The sequence below is a fragment of the Panthera onca genome, chromosome F1 (genome assembly GCF_046562875.1).
Source record: "Panthera onca isolate mPanOnc1 chromosome F1, mPanOnc1 haplotype 2, whole genome shotgun sequence".
Taxonomy (NCBI): Eukaryota; Metazoa; Chordata; class Mammalia; order Carnivora; family Felidae; genus Panthera; species Panthera onca.
In genome coordinates this window covers 46,026,775-46,048,132 of record NC_138355.1, presented here as the reverse complement: position 1 = coordinate 46,048,132, position 21,358 = coordinate 46,026,775, and the positions used below count along the sequence as shown (strand labels likewise).

General features: G+C 45.6%; 2 protein-coding genes across 3 annotated transcripts in view; both read left to right on the top strand.

Annotated features, from left to right (window-relative positions):
- Nucleotides 1-15,838, top strand: part of RBBP5 (RB binding protein 5, histone lysine methyltransferase complex subunit) — a 36,057-nt gene extending 20,219 nt beyond the window's left edge. The window contains exons 6-14 of one of the 2 annotated variants that reach the window (XM_060644257.3): nucleotides 633-742; nucleotides 1,775-1,894; nucleotides 1,983-2,136; nucleotides 2,233-2,304; nucleotides 2,922-3,039; nucleotides 3,673-3,742; nucleotides 4,116-4,345; nucleotides 5,431-5,508; nucleotides 11,983-15,838. In XM_060644257.3, the coding sequence (XP_060500240.1) occupies nucleotides 633-742; nucleotides 1,775-1,894; nucleotides 1,983-2,136; nucleotides 2,233-2,304; nucleotides 2,922-3,039; nucleotides 3,673-3,742; nucleotides 4,116-4,345; nucleotides 5,431-5,508; nucleotides 11,983-12,011 (981 nt within the window). In that variant the 3' untranslated portion in view covers nucleotides 12,012-15,838. Of the gene's footprint in view, nucleotides 1-632; nucleotides 743-1,774; nucleotides 1,895-1,982; nucleotides 2,137-2,232; nucleotides 2,305-2,921; nucleotides 3,040-3,672; nucleotides 3,743-4,115; nucleotides 4,346-5,430; nucleotides 5,623-11,982 lie in introns of both variants that reach the window. The other variant, XM_060644256.3, reaches the window with a different exon arrangement.
- Nucleotides 15,834-18,196, top strand: TMEM81 (transmembrane protein 81). The gene has a single exon (XM_060644258.3). It carries the CDS (start codon nucleotides 15,834-15,836, stop codon nucleotides 16,677-16,679), a length of 846 nt encoding a protein of 281 aa, XP_060500241.1. The 3' UTR covers nucleotides 16,680-18,196.
- Nucleotides 18,197-21,358: the final 3,162 nt, after the last annotated feature.

Genomic DNA, 21,358 nt, shown 5'->3' with positions numbered 1-21,358 from the left:
TTCTTAAGTGTACAGTTGAGTCATATTAAGGACATTGACGCTACTATGTACCGATCACCACCACGTATCTCCAGAGCCTTTTTCATCTTGCAGAACTGAAACGCCACTTGTTTACCAAGGACTTCTGTTCCTTGCTCCTTCTCCAGCCCCTGGCAGCCATCACCCTACTTTCTGTCCCTCTAGATTTGGCCACGCTAGGTACCTCCTGTAAGTGGACTCATACAATATTTGTCTTTTGTGCCTGGCTTATATCACTTAACCTGATGGCCTGAAGTTATATCACTTAGCCTGATGGCCTGACGATTCCTTCATGCACAGCGCAGGCCAGAATTCCCCTCCTTCTCGTGGCTTCGTATGTATGCCCCACCTCTTGTGTTCCCACTCGTGTGTTGATGGATACTTTGGTGGCTTCCACCTTTTGACTATTGTGAATAACACTAAGCATTCTATTTTAAGAAAAGGTTAAGACACAGTCCTTTATTTGAAGAATTAAAAGGCGGTACCCGTTAATCAGGTTGAATACATGAGAACAGAAATGATAATATTTCTACCCAGCTTTAGAAATAGAAGCCAGATCTAATTACTTGAAGTTACCAGAATGCTTAACTTTCTTTTTTCCCTTTGAACTTTAGATTTTGGTCCTAAAAACAGATTCTCAGGATCTTGTTGCTTCCTTCAGAGTAACAACTGGAACAAGCAATACCACAGCTATTAAGTCAATAGAGTTTGCCCGGAAGGGGAGGTGAGACCTTGTCTTTTTAGGGACAGTTTTAAAAGTGAGTAGAATGTAAACATACATTGAGATTCACAGTTTTTGTGTCTATTATGCGTACATTTTTAAGAAAGTTTACTTAAAAAGTAATCAAACTGTCAGTATCTGGTTCTTAAGTCCATAAAGTGTTCCACATTGAACCAGCAGTCACTTCTTCTTTCTCTGGAGGTTGTCGGGCAGTCCTTTTACAGAAAAGATATCTGGGTGGTATGTGCTTAGACCTACAGTGTCTGGCACATGGTAAGCACTGGGCAAAGTCAGCTCTTCTAATAATCAGAATTGATGTCACAGAATTCACATAGTAATTGAACATACATTCTATTTACATAAAGTCTGTTTACCTTTTTAATGTCAGGTGTTTTTCTGGTAAGTTTGGTTACCCAGCTAGAAGTACGTAGGTCACAGAAACGACAAGAATCAGGTTGTCAGTGTCAGGAAGAGAGGTGACAGTCCTCCTGTTTTGTGTAGGACCATTCGTGTGTACTTTGAGGACATTGATGTTCAGTATTCTCTTGAATTAAGAAAAGGTTGGTTAAATCTGTAAGAAGGTAGTGAGATAACTTCTGTGTTAGATTTCCAGCGTCACTATAGTAAAAATTTGAACATTTTAAGATGACAGATTTAGTTTATTAACTCATTAGGAAGAATACGTTATGTACAAAACAGGCCAGGAAAATGAAGTATTCACATACATCTATCAGTTGGTGAATTCAGCAAGCTGGTTTCAGTTTAGAGGTCTTGGATTTCAGTCAAACACTGAAGATTAGTTGGTGCATATAGGGTTCAGGGATACACGCAGAGTATACAACATATTTTCACTTCAAATTGTATTTTGGTTTGGAAGGTGATAGGTAAATACATAACTACTCTAGCCTATCACTGAGTCTCTTCTCAGTTTATTAGTTGTCTTATGGTACTGTTCTAAGTAACGGTTAGTAACGGAAAATGTTAACAGAAGCAGATTTCTGACCTTCGGTGTTGATATTTTTATCCTTTCTCTAGTTGCTTTTTAATTAACACAGCAGATCGGATAATCCGGGTTTATGATGGCAGAGAAATCTTAACTTGCGGAAGAGATGGAGAGCCCGAACCTATGCAGAAATTACAGGACTTGGTAAATAGGTACGTCTCACAACCTGGGAGACCACGGGATAGTTCATAACCTGGGCTCAGCTTCTGGTTCTCCTTGGGTACTTTCTTTGTCCTTCAGAACCCCGTGGAAGAAATGTTGTTTCTCTGGGGATGGAGAATACATAGTGGCCGGTTCAGCCCGGCAGCACGCCTTGTACATCTGGGAGAAGAGCATTGGCAACCTGGTGAAGATTCTCCATGGCACGAGAGGAGAGCTCCTCTTGGATGTAGCTGTGAGTAAAAGGAGAGGTTGCTGTCGTCACTGACGTGCAACACATCATCTCGGATCCATTCTTAGAGCCGATTTTTCTTTCCTTCCTTAAATTTAGTGGCATCCTGTTCGACCCATCATAGCATCCATTTCAAGTGGAGTGGTATCTATCTGGGCACAAAATCAAGTAGTAAGTCTTTTTCTGGTTTAATTGCTTTGAAGCTAGACACCCTTTCTTTATATCCAAGAACCTTACAGTTAGTAAGCTAAAAATGACCTGTTTAATTTCTTTTGCATGTACTTCTTGTAACTTAATTAAGTATAGATGCAGTTTTGCTTTATTTTGGTGGGAGAGATTTAGCCCAAAGCTGATTTACTAGCTCTGTTTTCAGGGAGAAAGCCTGTTGTATTTTTCTGTTACTCACCTGAGAGAGAGTTCTCTTTTGCTCTTCTTACTTTCAGCTCAGTTAGTTTCTGTTTTACTTCCCAGTTTTATTTTGAATACCTTTACTTTGTAATTTGCATACCCCTAAGAAAATGTTAACGTTTTACCTGATCATTTCATCCTAAGAAGATTAAAGATGACAGTTCTTATGGAAGAACTGTGGTTAATAAGAGAATGTTTAAGATCGAAATACCTTAAGATAATAAAACCTTACAGATGCCTGATTTTTATTATCTGCCAGGTTTGGTCTCCGAGTTCTGCGTCTCTTACATCCTCCGATCTTTCACTTATATCAGTAACGTGTAGCTCATAGACTGCTGCTGTCTCATGTGGTTAAGTAGTGTATTTTGTCTGTGGCATAGGAAAATTGGAGTGCATTTGCCCCAGACTTCAAGGAGTTGGATGAAAATGTAGAATATGAGGAAAGGGAATCAGAGTTTGATATTGAAGATGAAGATAAGAGTGAGCCTGAGCAGACGGGTAAGATTTCTTGACTGCAGTCTCTCTTTCTTCAAGCTCACGCAGTTTTTTGTTTTTTGTTTTTTTAATTTTTTTTAAATGTTTTTATTTATTTTTGAGACAGAGAGAGACAGAGCATGAGCAGGGGAGGGGCAGAGAGAGAGGGAGACACAGAATCCAAAGCAGGCTCCAGGCTCTGAGCTATCAACACAGAGCCTGACGCAGGGCTTGAACTCACGGACTGTGAGATCATGACCTGAGCCGAAGTCGGATGCCCAACCGACTGAGCCACCCAGGCGCCCCAAGCTCACACAGTTTTGACAGTGTTTCAAGAGTCTTTCGGTGGTAGGCACTGACGGAGGGCTTCCATGGGCATTTTTCATTTTTCCTAGGGTTCCACAGCACTCCTGCCATTTCTGTGTGTGTTTCCTGATTAATTGCACATGGTTAAATGAGGATTTACATGCGGCACGTAGCAGTGCTCGGCATGGGGGTGGAAATTCAGCATGTGTTTGTTGAATGATTAAGTATACTGAACTATTTGGTTTTCCTTTTTTGTTTCTCTGGAATTTTAGTGTATGGATATCATTAGGCTGCAAGTAAAAAGCAGTTTTATACTTCTTCTCATACCTCCACTGTGTTTTTCTCCTGCAGGGGCTGATGCTGCAGAGGATGAGGAAGTGGATGTCACCAGTGTGGACCCTATTGCTGCCTTCTGTAGCAGGTGAGCCACCTCTGCACGTGAGACCTCAGGGTGCTGCTGCTCCTGCTCCCCCTCCTCCTGGCTGTTCTGTCAGCCTTCGTTCATTAGTTCAAAATGATAATGTCTTTGGTGTACAAGAAATCCCGTCCCTGTTCCCCTGATAGAGAATCTTAAGAAAAACTGAAATAATTCATTTATGCTGTTTATTTTTATGACTGATTTTATTATCGGTATAGTCAGATTTCCCTTAACTCATCTTGGCTTTCTTAAAGTTCTAGATCCATACCTGTTGCTTATGGTTAATATAGGTGATTCTGCCCTAGAGGAAGGGTTCATGGTTTAAGCAACTGTCTCCTCTTTTTTCCAATCCCTTGGCTGATCCTGTTCCAAATAGTGATGAAGAGCTGGAAGATTCAAAGGCTCTATTATATTTACCCATTGCCCCTGAGGTAGAAGATCCGGAAGAAAATCCTTATGGCCCCCCACCGGATGCGGTCCAAACCTCCCTGATGGATGAAGGGGCTAGTTCAGAGAAGAAGAGGCAGTCTTCAGCAGATGGGTCCCAGCCACCTAAGAAGAAACCCAAAACAACCAATATAGAACTTCAAGGAGTACCCAATGATGGTAAGAGCTGCATCTTGCCCCTGTTGCCGAACAGACATCACTGTTTCCTCTCCAGCACAGTCTGGTCATTTCCTATTTGAGGGATTTTACCTTGAAGGAAATTTCCCATGAGTCTTTCCCTTTCCTTTCCTTTCCTTTCCTTTCTTTTTCTTTTTAATCGCGTCTTCCAGCTTGGTAATGATTTCATCTTCTTTTGCTTCTCTTTTAAATCAGAGAAATTATGCCTTCTAGTACTTGGCCTAAGTGACAGCTTTCCGTCTCCTGACATCTGGCTCAGAGTGCTTCATTACACCATTCTTCTCTTTCCCTGTGGAGTGGTGTCACTAGGTGGTAAAGTACTAGTCAGGCCTGGATAATCTTTGCATTGTTCCTGCCTACCTTTGCAGTCGGACTCCAGAAGCCTTTATCATCGCCTCTTGGGATAGGACGGGGGATAGGTTGGATGGTGCGTGCGTGTGTTTACTCCCGAATGCCATCCGTTCTCTTCTAGCTAAGCACACACGAGTGACTTGTGCAGCCGTGCGTCTCCCTAGGGTGGAGTATGCCTGCTTGCTCCAGGCAGTGTGGTGTTTGTTGATCACTGCTGAGTTGTGCATCAACTCTGCAAGTTGTTTCACTGTTTCTGCTTTACAAAGGAGAAACTTTTAGGCTTTGAGAGGTCAAGGGGCTTGCCCAAGGTCTCGGGCAGTGGTGTAGTCAGTATCGTTGCCCTGGTCTGTCTGGTTCCAATGTCCAATTCCCCTCCTGCTCTCACAGGCCAGTGTGCCCGTGTGCATCCCTGGCCTGGCGCATGCGATATGTCGTCAGTGTGTTTTTCAGCTACCTGGCTGGTGTAGAGCTGCCATGGGATGAACCATACAGGCCATCTGTGCTCTTTGGTCAAGCAACTATTTCCCATTTAGCGGCCACACTCTTCTGTAGTTTTAGAATCACTGAGAGCAAACTTTCCTCCTTGTATTAATGGATCTGGGACCCGAGAGCAACACTCTGCTCCCGGGTAGTCACAGCGTGCGGCGCGTGTCTGGTTGGGGTGCTGGGATGGGCGGCGTGTGGATCCCTTTCCGTGCCTCTCTGTCCTTTTACAGAAGTCCATCCACTACTGGGTGTGAAGGGGGATGGCAAATCCAAGAAGAAGCAAGCAGGCCGGCCTAAAGGATCAAAAGGTAAAGAGAAAGATTCTCCATTTAAACCGAAACTCTACAAAGGGGACAGAGGTTTACCTCTGGAAGGATCAGCGAAGGGTAAAGTGCAGGCGGAGCTCAGCCAGCCGTTGACAGGTAAGGACACACTGGGAGCGCTGTCTGGCTTGCTTCGTGGCCTTGCTTTGTACAGCCCCTGACTCCGTTTAACTGCAGCGTTCTTTCCCTCCTCTCCTTTTCCCAGTGGCAGACATTCTCTGAGTTTCAGGCTGCTGCCAAGGGCAGGCAAAACCAGATTTGGCTTAATTCAGTGGCTCTTAACCTTGGGTCTGTAAATAGGTTTCAGGGGATCTATATTCCCCTGATATTACATGCAAAACATTGTGTGAATATTTTTGTGGGAAAGATGGCCATAGCTTTCATCAGATTCCTGTAGGAATCCGTGAGCCCCGAAAGGGTAAGAACCCCTGGTTTAATTCATTTCTTTGCCTGTGTTCGCTTCCAGGTTTTTGTTTTGTTTTGCCTGAAATGAAAGAGCCAGACAGATAACCAGAAGTGTATAAAGCTTGCTTTATGCAGCCCTAGCTGTTTGTAGCGTTTTGTCTTTCTTTAAACTGTTCACATCCCAGAGGCGGGGGTTCTCTCTCTCTCCGTAGTCCAGAAGCAGTGACAGAGCTGTCAGTAGTCCCGTCACGTTGAGGAGGAAGGTGAGATGGTTTTCCAAATAGGATGAGATTACCACAAGAGACCGCAACCGTATCTGTGTAGCTTCTTAACTCCTAAGCCTTTGAAACTTACTGAGTTTTCTCACTTTGCTTGAGGGAGGAAATTTTGGGGGGGATGGAGAACAATCTTAATTTCCTGTCAAATACTTGTGAATGCAGGCCAAATGGTCTCTTGTTTGGAAAATAGTAATCAAATTAGAGTCCATTTCTATTCAGACATGACTGGGTTTTGGAAAACGTATGTATGAGCTTCCTTCCAGGAAGCCTAGCTTCCCTGTGGCTAGGTCAGGAGACTCAGAGGCAGGGCTGATAAAGTGTCAGGGGTTGTATTCAGATTTTATTCCTCAGACTTAAAAATTTAAAAAAAAATTGTTTTTTAACGTTTATTCATTTTTTGAGAGACAGAGACAGAGGGTGAGTGGGGGAGAGGCAGAGGGAGAGGGAGACACAGAATCCGAAGCGGGCTCCAGGCTCCGACCGGTCCGCACAGAGCCCGACGCGGGGCTCGAACTCACAAACCGCGAGATCATGACCCGAGCCGAAGTCGGATGCTTAACTGCCTGGTGCGTCAGGCACCCGCCCCATCCTCTGGCTTTAAAATTTTAACTCCAGCGTGTGACCCCAGCTGTGCTGGCGTGACACGCTGCTACAACGTGGAACAGAGTTCGTTGTTTGAGTTACACCTTCAGTCAGTTGATCGTGATGAACATGAGTTCTCTTCCGTAGAGAAGCTGAAGCAGACTCAATTACTCACTTTGAGTATTCCGCCTCACGCGCTGGATTTAGATGTTCCGTTTTCACAGCCAGCGCGTGGCACTTACAGCAGCATTGTTTCCCCAACAGCGCTATTTATGTTGTTCACCGGGGATCGGTTACCACCTCTACATTCAGTCCACTGAAGGCTCTCTCTGTATGTGTTTTAAAATAGCCGGGATGAGTTTCATGGCCATTGCCAACAAAGATTGCAGGCCAGTAATTGATTCATGTAAATACAAACGATCCTTCTATAGCCTAGTTCTGGTACAAGCTGTGGCCACTACAGAAACACACGGTTTACCTTTAAATAGATTTCTCTGGCCTAACGAGCTGAAATGCTTGAGGCTGATGTAAAATGTGGCCAGACATACGGACTTGATTGAAATACTCTAGGACCTAGTCTCCTAGCTTCTTCAAAACCTGCCAGTAATGAATCATTTGCTTTTTAATAGTCAGTGTATGGCAAATAAACCACTTAAAAGTTTTTGAAAATTCACATTTCCCTTTCTATAACTCAGTGATTTCAACTTTTAATTATAGTTGATCTGATCACTAGCAGTGAGGTAAATATCCCTGGCCTTTCTTCAGTTGGGTTTCTGTCACAGACCCCGTGAACCACTGTTAGATTTGACAGCATAGAGTACAATAGCAGTGTTGTTTCTCAGATGGACTTGCAAAATGTCTAAACGAGAGTCAAAATCAAATGTCAAAAAGTTTGGTCAGCCATTTTTATTTCCTAAAATTCTCAAAACTTCTCAAAATACTGAATACGGTTTGCAATGACATTTTCAAGTATGTGTGTAATACATGCTTCAGTAGTAGAAGTTAGTGTTTCGAAGCTCCTGGCAAGAATGGATACCATTATCTAGAGCCTATTAGAAGTTAATTCCTACTCACTGTGCTGACAAGGTTAAATTAGGTAGTGACCTCATTAAAGGCTAGAACTTGTATCTCGGAATAGCGGGGGGCTGTAAACCGGACTTTTATTTTCTACATTATTTTTAGTAGGTGCTCGGGTTGATCAGCCTTAAATAGAGGCAGCTGTTCTAACAGCTTCATCCTTAAAATTTTTTTTTTATGTTTATTTATTTTTGAGAGAGAGACAAGAGCGTGAACGGGGGAGGGGCAGAGAGAGAGGGAGACACAGAATCCGAAGCGGGCTCCAGGCTCCGAGCTGTCAGCACCGAGCCCGATGTGGGGCTCGAACTCGTGAACCTCGAGATCATGACCTGAGCCTGAGTCGGACGCTCAACTGTCTGAGCCACCCAGGTGCCCCATTACAGCTTTATCCTTTAGAAGGACTAGAGGGGACTTCCACGCCAGGGGGATGATAGGTCTTTTGACATCACGCAGACAGAACTACTGCTCAGATGATGCAAACACTGCACCGGCCTCTCATGACTGTGCAGCTCACACTTCCCCGCGTAAACTACATTTCCTTCCTCCCGTTTTCGCCTTTCTTCTCTGGCCCCGTTCCTTGACTTTTTCCTGAATGGAAATCTCCCAAACCGCAATGGCCAGATGAAACCAGAGAATGCTGAGGAGCAGGATTTAGAAAACCTCAAAGGCGGCCATTGTGGTTTGCTCCCAAGACCTCCTCAGAAGGCTGCACCCAAATTCACGGACTGGCTGCGGTGTGGTTTGGGTCTTTATGGAGGCTGCGCATCTGGGGGAGAATGGGGACAACTCCATTAGGCCTCTTGAGTTTCAGGACAGCCTGTTGGATCTTTTGTGTGGGATTCTGAGGTAAAACCTCTTTGGCATTCGAGTTTTGTGTTCTTCCGTGCCTCAGAGATGTTCCATAAAAAGCGATGTGCGGTCATTGTAGATTTTCAGGAGATACTAAGATACGAAACCTGATCCAGATGCCTGAGGTTGAAGCATCTTCAAAAATCAATTCAGTGGGAGGATTGTATTTGCAGAGCCAAGCTTTGCGGATCTCCCCTCTCCCCCAGTGCCCTACTTTTGCATCAGAGCCAAATTGTTTGAAAGGATTACAGGTGCAGGCTGTGTTGCTGCTCAAGGTAGATAAATGGCCACTGTTTGTTAAAATGTGCAGTTGACCGGTTACTGATGAAGCTATTCGATAAGCCCTAACTGGGCCTGATAAAGCTGATAGCCTGTTGTGTGTTGCAACAGGAGATTATGCATTTTGAGGGAAGATTAGAAGACACATAGACCTGTATAGGAATGATCTGGCCATCTCGAACTTGGGCCTACAGAAAATTCTTCCCTGTCAAACAGCTCATTGGTGTTAAATAGCTTCAGTGGACCCACATCCGTGAAGACATGCCTTCCGTGATGAATGAGGACCCGTCAGCGAAGCTTACTTAGCAATGGTAGCCCTGAGTGAGCTTTGGACTTTTTGGAAAGGCCAGATCCCCATCATCGACGCCATCTCTGTGATTTCCCCTAAGGTACCTTATTAGATTCTCTCCAGAGTACAGCCCTCAGAACAGAAACTTGAGATTGAGCAGAACCACCAGGGCCCTTGTTGCTGTGTGACTGCTCAAAGACCGCCCAAGAACTAGGGCTTCTCGGCAGTAAACAGAATCCGTAGCCAAGTGTGACAGAGTTGTGGCACGTCGCACACATGGTCTAAAGGCCTCTTGTAATGGTGGGCACGAAGAAGTTGGTATGTACCTAGGGCTCGTGGGGGTGGCGAAGGCCAAAGCGAGCATTGGCGCTGCTTCTGGGGGCACACGGGCACCATGTCGATTTCCCTGCGTGTTGCCACACCGCTGTCCCAGGCCTCTGAGCCACCTCCTGAATCCGATTGTTTTGAATGCTTGGTAGGGGGTGAGGTTTTTTTTCCCACTTCGTCTCTCTCTCTCTCTCTCTCTCTCTCTCTCTCTCTTTTAAGGTTTATTTACTTATTTTTGAGAGAGAGAGGGAGAATCCCAAGCAGGCTCGTCACTGTCAGTGCAGAGCCTGATACGAGGCTCTATCTCCGGAACCGTGAGATCATGACATGAGCCGAAGTTAAGAGTCAGACACTTAACCAACTGAGCCACCCAGACTCCCTATCCCACCTCTTCTCTCTCTTTTTTTTAAATGATCAGTCTTTTAAAGGCTGATATATGAACTCCTGCTAAAATCAGACAGTACTTGGATATTCTTTCTTATTCTTTGTGATCTTATTAGCGGACTAAGGTAACGTTTGAAAGTTAATATCCAGTTTTTCTTAGACTGCCTTGGCTTTGGCTGCCACTGGGAGGTACCAGTGACAGCTGTTCATCATGAGCTCAGTTTCTGTGAATTTTCTGTTCTTGGCGATTCCTTTATGTTGCAGCAAAATAATACAGATCCTTGGGGCAGATTTTTAAATAGCCTGGAGCTCTTCTCATACTGTTTCTCTATTTTATCTTGCTCATAGTATTATTGCTTACTGTGGTTTTGGGTTGTTACCTGATACCTCAACAAGCCTTTGTGTGTGACTTTTTTTTTTAATTTTTGTTTTAATGTTTTTATTTATTTTTGACATAGAGAGCACGCGCGCATGAGCAGGGGAGGGGCAGAGAGAGAGAGAAAGGGAGACACAGAATCTGAAGCAGGCTTCAGGCCCCGAGCTGTCAGCACAGAGCCCGACACGGGGCTCGAACTCACGGACTGCGAGATCATGACCTGAGCCGAAGTCGGACATTCAACCGACTGAGCCACCCAGGCGCCCTGGTTTTTTTTTGTTTTTTGGTCTGTCCACATAAATGAGGACGATACAGAAACATTAACTGACCTCAGATAATCAGGGTAATGTACCTCATTAGTCATCTGGAGTGCCCATTATTAATACTATTGATTTATGATCAAACCGGTTTTTCCTGTCGTGATTAAGGCTTAAAATGTTAATGCTGTGTTCATTTTTAAATGGCTAAAAGTAGATTGTTCAGGGTACCTATGGGAACAATCAGTGAAGCTGGCCTTAATGTGATAAAGGCATGGTATTGAGTCCTGTGCAGTACATTCTTCTGCTGCAAGCATTTTTTTTTTTTTTTAAATCAAGAAGTTTTTACGTTTTACGTTGAGAGATCTGAAAAGTGCCAGATAAACTTTTTATCTTACTGAACTGTATAAAGTTGAAATTTGATTTTTAACAACGTAGCATCCAGGAGAGTTTATATCTCATAATTGCTCGTTTGTCCTGAGGCAGTTGGGGCTATATTTTTATTGCCGGTTTTCATCCGTGCTTGAACTTTTACTTTAAAAGTCAGGTTAAAAGCAAAGTTTATAAATGGGTACTTTTCTTTCATAACTTGGACATTGTTTTTTAACCATTTTATACCTTCAAGTGGCATGTCCTCCCCCCCCCCCCCCCACATTCCAGATGACATCTGGGAGGATTTTCTTCACCTTGTTCTCTTCTTACACTTCCTAGTTAATATTTCACAGCAGCCCATTTAAGGATATCCCTCAGAGGTTGAACAGCTTCTGTGGAATAATCAGGGAAGTGTTCGTTTGATTTTACTATTCAGGATTTTATTTATTGATCGGTTGTTGGTGCATAGAAATGCCGACAGTAGGTTTCATTCACGTTTCACCATATTGGGTTCTAAGGTGATGAGAATGTCAGTCAAGGAACAGGGGTGCTTGAACGACGGTCTGTTGCTCATTGTTAACCACTTAGTGACTGATTAGTCTAATATAGGAAGGATGAAAAGGTGTAGCACCCTAGAATTTCCTTTCCTCAACTTACTGCGCTTTTTGGATTGTAAAGCATTTGCTTAACCAGGTTAGAAAACGGTTAGCAGCTTAGCAAATGTGTAGAACTCTGATCATTTTGCTTTTATTCCCCTTTGGGGCAGTGCTGAGGAAAGTATTGGGGTGGGGGTTTGGGATTTGGATTTTTCGTTGCTTCAGTAAAGGGTAAATGCGATTCGGAGTCGGTTTTCACTTAAAGGGGGAATTCTTAGCCCACGTGTGCGTGTCAGCCGTCATCCGGCATCCGTCAGTACTTGTGTGCTTGCAGGCTACCGGGCGAAGTTGATGCTAAAAGAAATCTTTTTGTGTCTAATCTCTTTAGCAGGGGGAGCAATCTCAGAACTGTTATGAAGACCCTTGAAGTTCTTCGTTCTTCCCCCACTTTGCCATCATGTGGCCTCTGGACACTGTGGTCAGTCATTTGAGATTGACTTTAATTTAACACAAAGGCCTCTACCTCCGACCTAGGAGGTGGAAGGAGCGAATCGTATGTTTGAATGAAGAAGTGAATTATGGAAGAAGAGTATACGGCCCTTCCCTTCCAAGCAGAAGTCCAAATAGGCTCTCAGGAATGAGGATTCGTGAAGATATCAAGCAGGAGTTTTGACTCATTCAAGCTTCAATGCTTAGTTCTGTTGCTGGACAAAAGAGACCAGTGTTGCTCCTCTTAACTGTTGTACCCGGGATCATTTTGACCTGACATTTCCTGTCTCCTGTTAGCCTTTCATCCTCCATGCATGTCCTCGAGTGGCTTATTCTTATCTGAAGTTTTGCAGCCGGTGTCCTAGAAAAACTTCTGTTGCGTATTCTGTCTTCCATTTTTAAACTCCCTCTCTCGCCACATACCTCCTCTATTTCCATTTTGCGTACAGAGGAGGGGCAGAAAAGAAAGTGCTTGAAAGAGTTCGTTTTCAGAAAGGGAAGAAAGATAAGAAAGGCCCCCTCTTCTTAACATACCCCATTTTGCTCAAGAAGCTGGGCTGTAAGAGGGTCAAGGCTTTTCTTTGTTTTCCTGGCATTGCATGGTTTCCTCCAGTGGTGGTTCATTCTCACTAATCATGGTTTTTGAAAATAGCTAGTCTCATCCGTCTGCAGCAAAGAATCGTCCGTAGTTTACACTGCTTCGCCTGCACTGGCTTACGGAGAGGGGAACAGACCAAGGGGTCTCTCGACAAGCTGCGTTTTTATTGGGGTGGGGGATCTATGCAAACGACTGAAGTCAGACCGTCCGAAATCAAAGCAGCAGTGACAACATAGTTCAAATCAAAGATCAAGGAGAAAAAAAAATTTTTTTTTATCATTGCCTGTGGATAGCCGTCCTTCCCATCGGTCATTACGTTTCTCCCTTCTTGTATTCCCGCTCCTTCTCCCTGCCACCTGTTGTCAGTCTCTTCCTTTCTGTGAAAGGTTGCTTAGCTTTTGAAGAAAATTTTTTACTTTCTGCTTTTTGCTTTTGCTGTTCTTTGTATAAAAAGTAGCAAATTGGATGGACGCATCCATGAGGTGTTTGAAATTCTCTGTAAACCCAGAGTCCAGAGACCAGGTGTGGAGAGGGCTGGCTGGCCCGGCAGGAGGCGCTTACCCTGGGTGGCCAGCTCCGTGGTTTTCTCAAAGGAGAGTGTCAGCACTGTGCTTCTTGTGAGCTCCACCAGCCGCTGGGTGCTTCTGTAGCCGGCCGGACAAGTTGATTATCTTTTGGATTTTAAGAGCGCAATCAAAGTAGACATACATCAGGAAGAGCCTCTTTCTCCCACTCCATCTTTTAGAACCAGAACATTCAGTAGTTGAAGTAAGAGCGCCCCCTGAGTCAATTGCAAAATGTCTGTAGTTTTAGATGCCACCACTTTTTTCCCCTCAGATGTTTGTGAATTTCATTTTGTATTTCACATCAGACCGGTGGTTGAGGTTGGCGAGTGGCTCTTTAGACACGTGTTTTGTTGACCTTGTTTCCATTCCATTTCTCTGTGTGCTGTGCACCGTCACAAGCTGTGTGACAACGGAAGGCTCTGCCCCACTTCCTGGACGAAGTAACGCGGTACCCTCTGCTCGTGCACTGGGACGTTTATGCCGTGTCCACCTCCTAAGCCGGCTGCTGAGAAAATCAGCTTCAGCCCTGTCAGGTCGTCTCTGGCAGCCGTTCCTAATAATTATTTATGCTTTGGAATTTCTTTCAGCTCCTGGAACTTTCTCTCCAGTTTGATTTTCTCAGTGTGTACAACATATGCATATTCTCTTCTCTTTTGTCATTCCTCCCCTCCCCCATTTCGTTTTTTAATGTTCCATAGTTTTGTACAAGATGAGACTTAGCCTTGGGTACTTCTTGCTGAAGCTTTAATGCTTTGTAAATAAAAGCGGATGTTTATTAAAGAACAGGTGTAGATGTTTGTTTGTAGACACTGATCGCTTCCGAAACTCACCAGCCACTTTGATTTGTAGGACCAAAAATGCAGTTTACTGTTGCTGATGTTCGATCTTTCTGTGTGGAGATGCAGACCTGGGAGGGGTACGGCGGTGGTCGCGGAGTCTGGAGTTCGGCCTCTAGACGAGATTATAAACAAACAGTTGAAGAAGAGAGTTGGTATTAAATCGCAAAGATTGTCTAGGAATGATCTCTCCAAATTTTTTTAACTCTAAGTGTGTGTGAGTGCTTGATAGAGGCCTCAGTGCCGGGAGATATTCTGGATGTTACAGAAATGCATGCGAGGGCATTCCCTCCTTCCAGGCATCTTTCTTAAAGCATAAATACCATTGAATCCCTCTTTACTAGACTTAAAAAATCTAGACTAAATAAAACTCATTGAAATAGCTTTCAAACCCATAAAGTCAGTTTAAGTCTTTGATTTTAATCATTGTCAAATTGTCAAATTTTAGCAGTGTCTACTGCTAATTTTTTCTGTCCTGTGACTAAGAATCCGTCTTTGACATCATAGCTGTTTCATAGCAACCTTGACCTGAGTGAATGATGAGCTCCTCTGGTCTGTAAAGGGAGGGAGTAGGCCAAGAAGCAGGCAGGATTAGGTGTCTTCTTTCCTAGAAGACACCTTCAGTGCCCTTGGGAAGGAAGCATGGTAGAATGGGAGAGAGGAGCCATACTGGGCATATTCCGCTCTCCCCTCCCCCTGCCCTTGCTGATAAACATTTGGATTCTCAAAGGGTGGCTTGGTCCTTGTCTTCATGAATTCTCATTTCTTTCTTTTCTTTTTTATTTTTTTTTTAATGTTTTTTTTTTTTTTTTTTTTTTTTGAGAGAGAGACCGAGCACAAGCAGGGGAGGGGCAGAGAGAGAGGGAGACACAGAATCGGAAGCAGGCTCCAGGCTCTGAGCTGTCAGCACAGAGCCCGACACGAGGCTTGAACTCATGAACTGTGAGATCATGACCTGAGCTAAAATTGGAAGCTTAACTGACTGAGCCCCCCGGGCGTCCCCATGAATTCTCATTTCTATTTAAAATTTCTTACACGTGAACAGTGTTTCGCACTTTACAAAGTGTTTTCGTGTACAGTTTATCATTTGATGCCCAAGGTGACCTTCCTGAAGTCGGCAAGGAGGTCTTAATTTACAAAGGAGCAAATAGAAATCGAAATTGAGGAAGGATCAGTCAGCTGCATCCCAGTCCAGAGTTCTTAATCCTTTTTTTACAGAAGGTTTAGGAGACTTTAAAATCAATAAGAACTTAATGCAACATAATTTTTTTTTTTTTTTGACTTGGTATTTGATCTCTTACTTGGTCAGATTTAACTGAGGTTTTGAAGCTCGTTAATTTGGATCCCACACCTTGGAGAGGAGGAGCAGGGGTAAGGAAGAATGTAGCTTCACTACGCATTTGACGTCATTTGGAAATTCGCTTCAGCTCCTGAAGTCTCTTCCCGAGAGGGTGGATTTAAATTCATTACAAGGGCCTGAGAAGAACGGAGACTGGTGAAATAGTCACTAACAAGAGCAAGTAAAGCAGCGAAGTTGTGACTTTTTTTCCTGCCTCGTGGCCTCGCCCCTTTGCAAGGACTGGACTTGTGTTTTATTGAGTTGCAGTGTTTCGCCGACAGTGGGTGCTGCGCCCTGTCTTGTGACACTGAACGCTATCTCGTGTCAAAGGAAGTAAGCTGTGATATCATAGAGGATTCACTTGGAACTCTGCGGGGTGCTGGCTGATGGTGATGAGATGCCCACCGAGACATGAAGATTTCAGCTGCTGGTCTCATCCTCGGGAGCCTGGTGTTAGCCTTCTCTCTGCCTTTGGTGGTGACTTTGCCAAAAACACTGGCCATCCCTAAGAAGCTGCAAGAAGCCGTGGGGAAGGTCATTGTCAATGCCACAACCTGTACTGTCACCTGTGGCCTTGGCTACAAGGAAGAGACAGTCTGCGAGGTGGGCCCTGATGGTGTGAGAAGAGAGTGTAAATCTCAGCGCTTAGAATGTCTGACCAACTGGATCTGTGGAATGCTCCATTTCACCATTCCCAAAGGGAAGGGATTTGAGCTCAGCTGTCTGAGTTCAGACATCCTGGAGATTGGGCAGGAAGCATTCCGGTTCACCTGGAGACTTGCTCGGGGTATCATCTCTACTGATGATGAGATCTTCAAACCCTTCCGAGCCAGTACCTACTTTGTGAGGTTTCCCTCTGTTCAGGAGTACGACTCTGGGACATACCGGTGTGATGTGCAGCTGTTAAAAAACCTGAGACCTGTCAAGAGACTCTATTTTGGGCTGCGGGTCCTTCCCCCTGACTTGGTGAACCTGAATTTCCATCAATCCCTTACCGAGAATCAGAAGTTAGTTGATAAGGGCCTGGAAGTGAATCTAGACAACCAGTCCGAGCCTCGCCGCCCACGGTGGAAGAAGAAGGTGGCTGTAGCCTTGGGAATAGGAGTTGTCGGTGGAGTGGCTGGTGGTGTATTGATGGCCATTGCTCTGGGCTTTGGGCTGAGGGTGGTCTATAGAAGTGCTGGCCTTGAGTCCTTAAAAGCCCTGAAGGACTGGCTGCCCAGGACCCTGGACTGGCTGTTTAGGAAGCCAAGCTAGCTCTTCAAAGGATTGTCTGGCTGAGTGATTGTGGCTCAGCCAGGGGGGAGGGCTTCCACTGCCAAAAGTGAGTGGGGCCGGGGGACAGGGGCAACACCATGGTAGCGTGATGGGCAGTGCTCTGCCTCTCCGTGTCCCGGGTGGATCTCTTCCTGATCTTTCCTGCCCACGTGGCACCTGGGAAGCCTGAGTGTAGGCCCCTCCCCTGTCCCCGGGAAGAAGATTCTGTCTTCAAGCTCGCAGTCATTATCTTTCACAATTTGAGGCCTCTCTACCTCCATCCCTTCTTCTGGGTGGTATAATCACATAAAGGATATATTAATAGCTTGTCTAGTGGAAACCTGTTTTTCCTCTTCAATAAAAATAATTCACAGTGGCTGTGTATCGACTTGACCTTCTCTGCTCTTTAGTAAAAATCTCCTGCATATGTGTAAGTTGTCCCATAATCAACCTAGCTCTCCTCTTTCTTAGATTTCTTAGACATTGAGCACATCACTTTGGAGGAGGGCATATGCCCATGTGTGGCCAAGCCAAGGCGATTAGTAATGGCATCTGACCCGGGTATGTAACAGTCACTCAATACATTGCTCCTTCTCTACGCCCCCGGTGAGCCCTCTGTGTTCAGTGTTAAAGACTCCTGGTAAAACGCTGGACCCTTCACCTGGTAGGTTTCCCCTGAACAAGTTCCTTGGCTTGCCTCCTGCTCCTGTTGTTCTAGCTCTTGCAGTGCCCTGACGTGTGTGTTCCTGGAAAGGTCAAGTGTGTTGGTTTCTTCCAGCAGCCAAGGCTGTCCAAGGAGGCACTAAGACCTTCCTACCTCCGTAGGAAATAAATCCTAAGACCCTCAGAGGCCATTGAGGCAGTGTGAGGTAATTGGCTGATGTCAGGAAAGAGGCTCAGCCACCCCCTGAGCTCATTCCGAGAGAATTAGAGCATTTCTTCTCCTCACTTTTCTCTAGCTGCAGACATGGTAGCAGATAGGAAGACTTGGACTAGTGGTTCTCTTCTCTAGCTATGTGTCTGAATCACCTGGATAAACTTTTGAAACATAAGATTCCTGAGCCCCAACCCTGAGGATGCTAACTCAGTTAAAATCATGGCTAATGGCTCATTACCATTCTATTAAAAACAATTTCAGGGGCACCTGGCCGGCTCAGTCGATAGAGCGTGTGACTCTTGGTCTCCGGGTCATGAGTTTGAGTCCCACGGTTTAGCTTAATTAAAAGAAAAACATTAAAAAATAATTTCCACGCCATAGAAAAGTGGAAAGAAAAGTTTGATGACAACCCGTAGATCCTCTGCTTAGATTCACCAACTGTGAATGTATTGCTACATATATCTTTCTGAATAGATGCTGATTTTACTGAACACTTGGAAGTTAGGCACAGACATTGTGACCCTTTACTCCTAGATCGTGTTTGCATCTGCTAATAAAGATTCTTCTGTACAACTGCAACATCTTCACACCTAAGAAAGTGAACAATTCCCTAATCTTGCGTATGGTTGTTACTACTCTGTCTTGCCCAACTTCTAAAATCTGATAGCCTTTTAACGTTTGATCCAGGATCGAATGAAGGTCCACATATTACCTTTGGTTGTTTCTCTTAAGTCTAGTTTTACAACAGACCTCCTGGGTTTTTTGTTGCTGTTTTGCATGACGTTGATCTTATTGAAAAGTCTAGCTGGGCCGATCGTCCTGGATAGTGCCCCACAGTCCGGGTTTGTCGTCATTGTCACATGACCGGATTGCGGAGGAATGGATCTTCAACATTTTTTGATGACAGCTCCACACAAATGATGTCCACTGCTCACCACAGGTGCACGGTGTCGGGTGATTCGTTACCGATACGATACGCGTGACGATTTGGTTAAGGTGGTGACTGCCCGGTCTCTCCAAAGGTGTATTTTTTTTTTTCCTCTTGTAATCACTTATTTGTGGGACAATACTTTGTGATGATCTGGTTTCCTAAAAGCCATTAATGCCTTGGAATCCATTCACGATCCTTGCTTATTACCTGCTGGGAACTGCAGAGTCTTTAATGTGCCCTTGCTGTACTTATTAGGCTGCATTTTTCTGTAAAGAAGAGCTACTCTTTATTTTTGAGCTCTCCGTGGATTCTCTTTTTTAGTGCATTATATATAATCCATTAATGTCTCATTTCTGGTGTTTAAATCGTCCCCAATTTTGGCCAGTGGGAGTCTCTTCGCTCGTCCTTTTATTGTGGTCCCATTTGACCCGGAGCATGTCCTTGCTTTCTAGAACCACAAAATGCCTCAGATCCACATTTGGACTTTGCTTTCTCCGAGGGATTCTGGTTTCCTTTTGGTGTGGGCAACAGTATTTAGAAGCCAAGGTCTGGTCTGGGTGCTAAATGCACTCACCGCCACTCACCTAAGAACTCTTAGGTTCTTCCATTGCCCCAGATACACATAAATCTTAGGAGTTCAGAGCATCTCTGCTTTTCAGAAGCTTTATAGGTAATTCTGGTGGAGAGCGAACATTGAAGACCACTGGTGTAGGCCCACGCAAAGTCTACAATTTACTGTAGACTTATTTTGAAAAGATCTTAAATCTTCCACACCCCCTTTCCCCCATTCTCTCTACCTCAGAGGGAACGGGCTCCGGAAGACCTGGGTTGTGCTTCTGTTTCTGCCCTTGACTGTAGCTGAGCGGGTGGACTGACCCACCTGTGTGTGGGGGGGGGGGGCAGGTGAGCGCGGTCCTGCCAGTAAAACTGCTGGAAGCCGTGAAGGGCTGGACATGAGTTAGAGAAGGTTTCTAATGAAGCACCTTCGTTTGGCTCTGGACAGTGTGTTCAAGCCCTCAGGAGAGCGCCTGCTATCCTTGGAAAGACCATAAAACAGGATCTTTAATGAACTCCGTGTGATGTTGCTGAGGGGGGAGGAGGGCTCAAGGGGCACGTTGCCCATTGTACAGATGGAGAGCCAGACCCAAGAAGAGTCAAGTGGCCCGTGCGGCCCCTGTTGCAAGCCACTAGTCGAGCATGGGATGGAATATTGTGCAGCTCTAGGCTCATGGCCTTCTGTGCTTTGGGCTCTTGAATGTTGACTCAGAGGATGGGAAGGGATTGAACAGGGAAGAGGAAAGGGAAAAACAAACCCCAAACGCCTCCAAGGTGTTATTAAAGACCGGAACTCAGTTCAGTTTACTGAATCCCGTGCATGTAGTCCGCCTCTGGAGGGATGGTCAGGGCCATGCCGACTGACCGAAATTTAGGTTCCAGGCTGGCCGGTGCTCCCAGCAGCCCCTCTGGATGCAGAGTGGAAGAAGGGATTAGCCTATCGCACAGCTGTCCGCGCCGGCCCCTCCTGGGGGCTCAGGGGGCCCTGGGCGCATCGCTAAGCGCAGAGGAGCAGGGCCTCCGCTTGCCCCCGTCTCCCTCTTCTCTGGGGAAGGCGGTGGGGCGCAGTCAGCACGGAGCCCTTCCGCTCTGTATGGAAAGACTCGAACGCGGGGCTGTGCCAGTGGGTCTCTGTGCACGTCTCAGAGCTAATGGAAGCTCGGCAAGTGTTTGTTGAACGCAGGGGAGAATATTGCAGCTGCAAAATGTTGAGTAGGAATTCAGATTTTCTTGGCTGCTGAGAGCAGAGACTGGCGGCAACCTTGCTGGTTGGCGGCCACTATAACCCTGCAGGGAGAAGATTTCCCTTTGGTACCGTTGAGTCTGGAACTGTCAAATGTCTTAGAAATCAGGGAAGCCCAAAGCAATACCGTCATGAGCAGTGTTTGCTGCCCCGTGTTAGGTAAAGCCAGCGCGGCCGGCAAGATGCCTGCTTGCACTCTGCTTAGGCCATTTTTTTTTTTTTTTAATGTTTTATTTATTTTTGAGACAGAGTGCAAGTGGGGGAGGGGCAGAGAGAGAGGGAGACACAGAATCGGAAACAGGCTCCAGGCTCTGAGCTGTCAGCACAGAGCCCGGTGCGGGGCTCGAACCCACGAACCGTGAGATCATGACCTGAGCCGAAGTCGGACGCTTAACCGACTGAGCCACCCAGGCGCCCCTGCTTAGGCCTGTCTTAAAGCCCCTTGGCCCAGTTCTTCCCCCTCCCAGGCCTGCGTGAAGCAGGAGGGGCTGTGTCTTGTTCCTTCCTTCGAGCTGACTGTGTGAGGGGGAAGGCATCAGCCACAAGACTGGGGTTCGAGAGCAGGACAGGAGGCGTGCTTCGGCCCGACAATAAAAACACCCACGGCAGGTGCCAGCTGCCTCAGCAGGTTGAGAAATCATCTTTATTTAAGAACTGCCTGCTACCAGAGTCAATAAATAACTACCATTACAAGAAGTACAAGAGAGACAAACGATAGGCCAGTGGAAGTGGTTCCATTTCGACAAAATCGGGGTCAAGTTGGGGGTCCAAAGAAGCCCCAGCCCTCGCCCGGCTGTGAGACTAAGCTATGCAGGCCCTGGATGGGGCTGGGTAAGTTGCAGTCTAGGGGCCAAGGCAGGGTGCACCCCAGCTAAGGACACTCGGCTTCCTGGGCCTCGGGGCAAAGTTATCTGACCTATTTTTTTCCTCCCCAGCTTCCCTTTATTATCCTGCCTTCCTAAAGTCTATGACCCTATATACAGCTACCGGGCACCTCTCTCTATGGAGCTTTTAGAAGTCCCTTAAAAATGCCCACCTCGTCCCTCACACCACCCCAGGAGCCTCTCTGGCAA

Excerpts from the sequence above, each read along its gene's own strand:
- TMEM81 (XM_060644258.3), top strand. The coding sequence starts at position 15,834 with ATGAAGATTTCAGCTGCTGGTCTCATCCTCGGGAGCCTGGTGTTAGCC.